General features: G+C 31.7%; 1 protein-coding gene across 1 annotated transcript; it reads right to left on the bottom strand.

The window, feature by feature from the left end:
- Window positions 1–501: 501 nt before the first annotated feature.
- Window positions 502–9,528, bottom strand: LOC118180487 (uncharacterized). Its single transcript, XM_085810912.1, has 2 exons — window positions 2,140–9,528; window positions 502–901 (listed from the first exon to the last, which is right to left on the bottom strand). The coding sequence occupies exon 1, from the start codon at window positions 9,190–9,192 to the stop codon at window positions 8,548–8,550; it is 645 nt and encodes a 214-aa protein (XP_085667038.1). The 5' UTR covers window positions 9,193–9,528; the 3' UTR covers window positions 502–901; window positions 2,140–8,547.
- Between the last annotated feature and the right edge of the window lie 153 nt (window positions 9,529–9,681).

The raw sequence follows: 9,681 nt of genomic DNA, 5'->3' as shown, positions 1-9,681 counted from the left end.
AAATAAGTAACCATAAAATACTCTCATGCTATTGTTTGTAGCTTCATATATTGCACAAAATATTGCAAAAGAAATGTTTCTATTTCTTATTACATAATTATGAAGAGCTTAAAATTAATTATTACCCCAAATTATGAATAAAGTCTAAAATCTTCAGTTAGCTTGTTACGCTTTCTATTTGTGAGAAGTTATATGCATACAAATTTCTATACATTAATCATTACAGGTGAATAAATGCTTACATATACTTTTAGACTATAACTTATTCTTATATATGCTAATTCCAAGTCTCATTTGGGAAAAATAAAGTAAATTTTAAAGTGAAATAATATGAATTATAGCTCACATGTGTAAGCTAAAAATTCATTTTTCATAATTCTGCTGAAAATTATTATGTATTTCATTTATTGATTAAATCCAAATAGGAATCATTACCATAACTGCAGAATTATAACAATTTCAATGAACGAAGTATTTTAAATATAAGTGAAAGCAAGCAAATGCATGGAAAAACTCTTTATTAGGAAATTTATGTACATATATATACATATATAAAAATGGAAAATATGACAATAAAATGACATTAAAAATATGAAATGTAATGGATGTACAGAATGCAATAAATTCATACTAAAACATGTATTTAAAGAGTCCACACAAGCTCTAGGAGTGCTGACATTATACAAAAGGCTTGCCACAAAATTATAAAAATTTGTTGATGTATGTGCATATTGAATGCTAAATACAAATTAGTTTTAAATAGAATGTCAAATGCCTTCATGGCATGATTTGGGCATGCTATTAAGTGATTTACTGCTTTAATATAGAATGAACTTGTAATACACACTATCATGGGCTGTTTATTCTGAGCTGGTCCCAGAGATTCCATGTCTTCTATTCCCTGAAAATAAATTTCTTTATTAAGAATACATCCATTACCTATCTATTAGGACAAGTCAAATACCAATGAGCCATACTAGAAAGTTTATCTTTCCAATTAAAAAATATCGCCAGAAAATTTTTTCTTCTTTCAAAAATAAGTAATTCCATTCACATAGAGGTCTTTTGCTTTTAGTTTCTGTAAAAAATGCAGTATAAATACATATAGGAATATGTAAATATTATATTGATGCAAATATAGAATAGGATAGTAATGCATACTGCTATTTGTGCGTTGCTTCTTAATGAAAAATGTAATAAATAATGTACATAAAAATGTAAAACGAATAAACTATATGGAGAATTAGTCTGTCTTTTCCTTATGAAAACAAGTATTATCCCTTCATAATAAACTATTGTTATTGTAAAGATATTTGTTCTTGATTTCATGATCGCTATAGTCTGGCTGGAAGTGTATCTTTTGAATTTCACCTTGAAGCAATTTTTCCATCACTTTACAAGTATAAAAAAAAAAAAAAAATCTATGTTCACTGTATATACATGCATATATATGATTAGTGTCATGCTTTAGATTTAGATCATATAAGAATATGTAAATATTATATTGATGCAAATATAGAATAGGATAGTAATGCATACTGCTATTTGTGCGTTGCTTCTTAATGAAAAATGTAATAAATAATGTACATAAAAATGTAAAACGAACAAACTATATGGAGAATTAGTCTGTCTTTTCCTTATGAAAACAAGTATTATCCCTTCATAATAAACTATTGTTATTGTAAAGATATTTGTTCTTGATTTCATGATCGCTATAGTCTGGCTGGAAGTGTATCTTTTGAATTTCACCTTGAAGCAATTTTTCCATCACTTTACAAGTTTAAAAAAAAAAAAAAAAAAAATCTATGTTCACTGTATATACATGCATATATATGATTAGTGTCATGCTTTAGATTTAGATCATATAAAGGCATCACACATATTACAAACCATCTTATTCTCTCGAAATATTTGTTAGTATGTAGGTGACATTCAAATCAATGCAATTCCAATTCTACAGAAATTAGCTAAATGACCATGCATCATCTGTGGGTACAATAGTCGAAAGCAGCCTGAGAAGATGAATTTTAGCTATATGAGGCCAAATACATTCACTGTTGTAAAATGGCTATTTTAATATAATCTGCCCTCTTAAAATGAAAGTTAGTGCAAAGCATATCAAAATTCCTCAATACTTACATTTAGCAAATATTAGAAGTGCAAAATTTGGATTTTTTTTTTTTTTTTTTTTTTTCAAAAAAAAAAAAGCCTGATGCTAAAATACTTGCTTTGCCTTTACCCTACAAAAATAAAAATAAAAGTATATATAAAAGACATATACTGGATAAAAATTGCATGTGAAATGTAATAATTAATTGAAACTATATAAATATCACACATGAACCTTTCAAGATAGAATATGTAGCAAATTTCAAAGGATATTCAGCTCAACTCACTTACATATAGTATCAATAGCTTATTTACATATACATACACTGCAAACTAAAAATATTATCCTATGAAAAGAATTTTATAGCTAAGCATATGAAATTATTTTTTATGCATAGACTTATGCCAAATATTTACTCATTAATAATGAATAAAACTTTTTCCCTCTTTCTTTCCAATAATTTTAGCTGAGCAAAAGTTCTGTGAGCAAAACTAATGCTTTTAGGTCATCAATACATATATATATATAAATACACATGTTTATTACATAATGATTACAAAAATATCATTAAAAAGGCCTTTGGCACTAGAGGCACATGCATTTACAGCTTACCTTTACGAGCCAGAAGAAAAGAACTATAAGCCATTTAAGAATAAAGACCAATGTGAGTAATAGATGCAAAATTACTTTACTCTAGGTAATTAAAACAGTAAACAAAGAAAAGTTTTAAAGTATTCTATCATTTATAATCCTAATTAAATTCTATCATTTATAATCCTAGTTAAATTTTTAAAGATTTTTACCACTGAAATCAGCAATACTTGGTACCAGAAGATCAGGGCGTTTTGTTTCCACATATTTCAAAATTCTTGGGACATAAAAAGATGAAAACTGTTTTTTAAATGTCTATCATTAGAAATTGTTTCAGTTTCGATACAATTTCTTACATGGCTATTAGACAAAACCATTTCAATTGTTTTTATGACTGAAACATACTGAAATGTTTCTTTTACAATTTTGGTTTCAAATTGACCTGTTTTTGTATTCAGAGCTTGATCCAATCTACTGCCAAGCATAGTTTCGACAGGTTCGATAAAATTATGACAGCTTTTCAAAGCCTTTATTTGTCCTTTAGTTGCTAACATGCCATCAAAAATCTGCCTAATGGGAAGGATGCCTCCGTGGAGGTCTTTGTAAGGCAAACTGGTTCGTATACACGTTACACATGGAGAAAACCACAAAAAAGTCCATGCAGCCAGCTCCTTCATGCGATTCAAACTCTGGACCGAACTACCAGTGCTCAGCGACTTTGCCGCTGGTGGGTAATATTTAGCGGATGTGCATTAATGTTCGGAGAAAAAGCATGATATTAAGCATTTGTAAGTAAACAGCCTGTTAAACATGGTATTTAGGGCATATAAATTAAAATGAGCGCAGGGGCGTAGCTAGAGGGGGGCAAGGGGCATCTGTCCCCGGGCGCAGAATCCAAGGGGCGCCAAACTGATGTTACAGCATTTTAGAATTAAATGTTTTCCATCCTTGGCAAGTAGTAGGGGGCGCAAAATCTTCAGTTGTCCCTGGGCGCTGAAAACCCTAGCTACCACTCTGAATGAGTAGCAAGAAATATAATATTAAGCATACGTAAGTAAAATTTACATAAAGTAAATATTAGTTACTGAAATCAATTTGGCCTTCTCCCATTTTCTCAAAATTGTCCCAAAAACTGTTCCGTTAAGAAAATTTTCGGCAACATATTATCTTAAGGAAACATTCTTTAAACGCAATTTAATATTTTTCTGACTGTATCTCAACCATTATGCTTAATTTCATGCCGAGACAAGTACTCGAGTATGCAGTTTTGTAAATTTTCTTTTCAAACACTTTAAAATCACTTTTAGGAAACATAGCACGGAAATCAGACAAATTAATAATAAATTGAGAAAAAATGACACATGCAAATAAATTTTGAACAGCAGTGAAAGAAAGCAAGGAGGCCGCAAGAGAATTCTACCAGCTTTGTGCTTTTGCAGCGATTACATTTACTGGATTCTTTGCGGTAGTGTTTTCGAAGGCAGGTGGAAGGATGGTAACTTTGAACTTCTGCAGTTCATAAAATTTCAGAATGCAGTTTCAAATACTGATATACATCTGTAAAATTTTTTCATGACTGTTGCGAGAAGAATTTTGCAAAGTACAAATGGATTAAAAAACACCTAAGACTGAGAAATTGTACCATACTGTCTACAAATCAGCTGATAGAGTAGTAAATCAAACTTTTAGAATACTATAAATGATTTTGTGTATAGGAAAACAAACAAAATAGTACTTTACGGTATTAGAATTAATGTTTTATTTCAAAAATAAACCCAGATATTTTGTTTTTATATATATCATTTTGACATTTTATAGACTTTTTATTGTGCACTGAGCAAAGCAGCAAGAACTCTGGCTACACCTCTAACAGTGTTCGCATAACTTAGTTATTGAAAATGTAAACAAGCTGTGTTACCTGGGTCTTTAAATCCTATCTAAACCAGAAAATGAATTCATATGAGTTTATTAAGATCAGGTTACTTACATTTTTTTCCTACTTTAAAGGACTGTGGATAAGAAAAGGTTTACAAGACTTGTTTGATACAACAATAGCTTTTGCTAATGTAAACAATTATATTATTTTGAACATTAACTTCATCAGATCCTCTCACTCATTTTAATATCACTAGGAGAAGATATAATAACTAATTGAAATGAAAAGGCAATAATCTTGAAAAGTAATAAGTAAATGTCATTAGTTTAACTTTCTAACTATTGAATTGATGTATATGAATTAATCTATGAATCATTTTAGAATTATCATGTTTAAATTAGTATATATTTCGACAATTTTGAAAGTATGCCTGACAAGTTTTCTTAGAAGGGGGAAATAAATAAATAAAAATAACCCGTCGAATTAGGTTTTCTCCCGCAATAGAAGGGAGGGGAAGCTGTTTTTTAATTGTCCATTCTATTATCTGTTAATAAAATAGGTTAATTTTTTAAATATGATAGGCGCTGCCACAAATATAAGGCAATATTGCTTAACTTTCATATTATAAAATAATAATGCATCAAACATTTAGGTTTTATGGCTTACATATAAAAAAGTCGTTTTGTTTCAGTTGAAATAAAAATGTTTAGACATGTACGAATTTTACTATTTAATTAAGTCTGAAAAAAAACATGCCTTACATTTTTTAAAAATAAATTCTGTTTTTTTTAATTTTCTTATTTGCATTAAAAGAAATAAACATTTGGTGTACATATTATATATTGGCATATACGTATATTTGCCAGTAAATACATATTTAGCATAAAATAAATACATGTATATAGCATATAAAGTCAACTGAATATCTGACATTTCCAAAAATCCGGACTAGGTATAGTTTTTAATTTAAAACAGAGTAGAAAATAAAATTACCTTTTAGGACATTAACAGCATCTTCGGGAACTCTTGCAGTTATAAAAATCTGATAATTTTGAACTATCATGTAATGCCTCCTGAAAAAAAAAAGTATTTTATTGCAGGCGTTAATTGCAGGCAGATAAATTTGACAATTTCTCCCAGAAGGACTGTTAATTTCGTTTTGGCATTTTGCACCGATTCCCGATATGTTTCATTTCAAATTGCTGCCACCAAACATTATATTTAAAGAAATTAAATAATGAAGAATCTGCATGAATGTATGTATGTTTCTCGCATTGTAATAAAACAACGGTACCTAGAGCCATCAAATTTTGAATAACGTAATCTTCCATAGAATATGGGCATGTGGAAGCCCTAATTTGAATTTGGTTTTATTATTTGCTTTATTATTTAATATTTTGTAATACTTCAACGAATTTTTTATTAACAAAGTAAACGATTTCAAAGCGAGCAATGGCAAGACTGTACGAGTAAAAAAAAAATATATATATATATATATATCTTCAGCTCGCGAGACTCTGTATTGGAAATTCTAAAGATATGTTCATTTTAAAATTATTTTGCGATATTGCTGTTGAATGTTTTTATGGTTTAAGTGCGAAGAACATAATATTTAATAAATAAAGGTAACACACAAAATGTTAAAAAAATGCCCCTTTGGACATAATTTAAAATCTGAAGCTTTAAGTCTTTTTTAAAGAATGCAAGATTTTTTTAAAATCGTAAACGGAAAGCCGTCTTAGCAGCTTTATTGGCCTCCCGGACTTTTGAATGTTCAAGAGGCCTTAGCTACACCTACACTCTCGAGAATAACAACATATTTGCAAAAATATAAGTTTTAGAGTGCTGATATGACCCAGGTAGTGCTAGTGTTTATATTTTGGAAAAATTCAGCTTTGCAACAGTAAGCGAATTTTCAAACTATAAGCAGAATTTATAAAAAATGAAAGTTAAAAATCTATTAAAAACTACTAGAAGCTGAAAACGATATGACTTCAATAGGAAATTCAGTAAAGTATACGGTTTTTATTTCTTCTTCCAATACTACCAAATAATTTACACACTTTATGTTATAAAAAAAATCAAAACTTTAGTATGCATTTTTTTTTTCCACCGCTGTTCTTCCTATTTGAAATAGGAATGCATGCAAAACTAAATTTAAATAATTAAATTCGATAGCTTTGTGTAAATTGTTCAAAAATAAAAATAATGTTAAGAATTATTTACAAAAAGTACCATCCATACGTACAGCTTTCATTGTGTTAGCAGTACGTAATAAATAAAACTACGTTACAGCATTACACTCTTAAAGCAAATTTACAGACACCTAAAAAAAAAAGAGCAAACTAAAACTACTTTTTATTACATACTTCAATTTTGACACATAAATCTAACTATAATTTATAATAATTAAGATATTTATATTAAGAAATAATTGTATATATATTTTAAAAGCGAACTTACTTTTGGCAAAGGAGCTGTATCCATTGTTACGACTGTCCTCGCTTGAAATGGCGTTCTTTGGCTTAGCAAACTTGTTTGGTCAGTCGGGGTGGACAATGGCAAGACAGGGGGTCGTCCTGCTCCTTCAATTCACTCCCTTCCCCAAGGTTATTATTGCAAGTGGAAAACATGTTCTGCTACCAAGACAGTAAATTTGCGTTGTTTGACACGAAACGGAGCGAAAACTGCTGTCACCCTCCAAATCCCACTCTGCGAGATTTAGAGTGCAGTGCACGAAAGCGACATCCCAAAAACGGCCATTATAACTCCATTTGGGTTGTTTGAATTCCCATTTATGACATTTGGTTTACGCAACACAGCACAGACATTTCAGCGATTCATGAATATGGTACTATCAGGATTAGACTTTACATTCTGTTATTTAGATGACATACTAATCGCTTCTCCCGACGAAGAGTCACACCGTAAGCACTTATACACAGTTTTTCAAAGCTTAAATGACTATGTTTTATGCATAAATGTTGCAAAATCTATTTTTCGCACTTCTAAACTTAATTACTGGGAGGCATGAAATAACAACTGAAGGAATAAGACTTCTTCCGACGAAAGCTGATGCCATACAAAACATAACCGAACCCATATCATCCAACAGTTTGCGGAGGTTCTTAGGGATGATCAATTTTTATCACCACTTCATCCCAAAGTGTCTCAAGCTTCATCCTTTAACCTCACTACTCAGTAAAAGACGCAAAAATAGTAAAATACTGCTAACATGGACCGAAGATTCTCGCAATGCATTCAAAAATCTCAAAAGCGCTTTATCACGCTACTATGCTGGTTCATCCCTCAACTGACGCTATTATATCTCTCACATATCACTTCAGATACAACTATCGGGGCCGTCACTCATTGACCAGGAAGAGATGCGCTCATTAAATTTCTCCTCATGCTCCTTCTGACACACAGAGAAACTACAGCACATATGATCGAGAGGATGCTCCTTAACTAACACACAGAGAAAGGATAACGCATATATAGTGATTCCCGTCATATTGTTACCTATCCTCGAATTCCATATCACAGATTATGTTCTTACTGCATTAATATATATATTAACAAGACATAGTGCACAATAAAAATTAAGCTTTATTTCGGAACTTCGCGCACACTCCCGACAGCCGGCCTGTTTCGCTCTGCTCGCTACTCGTAAGAAACTTCTCCTCTAGGGTTGCGACACTTATCGGAGGGCGCAAGGCACACTCCTTATCGCCATCACCACAGAGTTTCCCCCAGTTCCTTTGGATGCTATTCAAAGGAATGACATCGGGTTATGAAATTATCTCAGAGGATCCATACTGTCAGTTATTTTTTTCATGATTACAAAATTAGAATATAAAATTAGAAAAGATCAAAATGCGGTTCAATATATAGCAAGGTAATGACACATATAATAAACATGAAATAACAAAAAATATGTTACGATACAAATTTTTTTTAAAAAAAAGTTTTAAATTGTTATGTAAGAAGCAAGTTTCTTAGGGAAGTGAACATGTCTTCCCGATCTGGTGACAGTTTGTGTCTTAGAGAATTCGTTTGCAGACTTATTCTGCTGAACTGTCTTTAAATCTTTATTTGTTTTCAGTTCAGGCAAATGAGAGTCTGAAAGCAAATAGGCTAGTTTCACATGGTCTATACACAAAGTAGATTTCAGACCGTTAATATCAATTGTGACAGTTTTGTCCGTTCTAGAAAGGACTTTATGCGGACCTGTATATGGTTGGCACAGAGGTGGCTTTACTCGATCGACACATAAGTATACATGCGTACATGACTTTAAGGTAGCACTTATGTAACACTTTTCTTGGCAATGTGCAGATGTTGCTATTGGATTTGATTGTTGCATTCTATGCCGAAGATTCGTTATAAATTGAGTGTCATACGGAGATATCTTAGATGACATTATCATATCACTAGGCAGCTTGAGAGTTGTGCCGTACACCAGTTCAGCACAAGATGACTGTAGATCCTCTTTTACGGCTGTCCGAATACCAAGCATAACAACTGGTAGTGTTTCAGTCCAGTTATTGGTCTTGTGAGCCTTGAGAGAAGATTTTAAATGTCGATGAAATCGTTCAACGATGCCGTTAGACATTGGATGATAGGCTGTTGTTGTGATTCTGTTCGTACTGCATTAATATATATATTAACAAGACATAGTGCACAATAAAAATTAAGCTTTATTTTGGAACTTCGCGCACACTCCCGACAGCCGGCCTGTTTCGCTCTGCTCGCTACTCATAAGAAACTTCTCCTCTAGGGTTGCCACACTTATCGGAGGGTGCAAGGTGCGCTCCTTATCGCCATCACCACACATATGATCGAGAGCTCTTGTCCATCTACACTGCAATAAAGTATTTTAGGTACACTACGAAAAAAAGGGGGACAGTTCTATATCTCCCGTTCTACTGGGCCGATTAACGAAATTCAACTTGAGTTTTTCATGTCTCGAAAGCGCGACTTAGATAGATTTATATAAAGCATTGTTTTAATATAGGTAGTTGGACACAAAATCGGGCTTTTTCTGAAATGACAAGCCAATTTTTTTTTCCTTATTTCCATTCTACGACTCAAATTACGCCAA

This window comes from Stegodyphus dumicola, chromosome 2 (genome assembly GCF_044657685.1).
Source record: "Stegodyphus dumicola isolate Sdum_Otavi_A_Nest chromosome 2, ASM4465768v1".
In the NCBI taxonomy this organism is placed as follows: domain Eukaryota; kingdom Metazoa; phylum Arthropoda; class Arachnida; order Araneae; family Eresidae; genus Stegodyphus; species Stegodyphus dumicola.
Note: the sequence above shows the minus strand (reverse complement) of the source record. Positions and strands in the feature narration are given on the sequence as shown.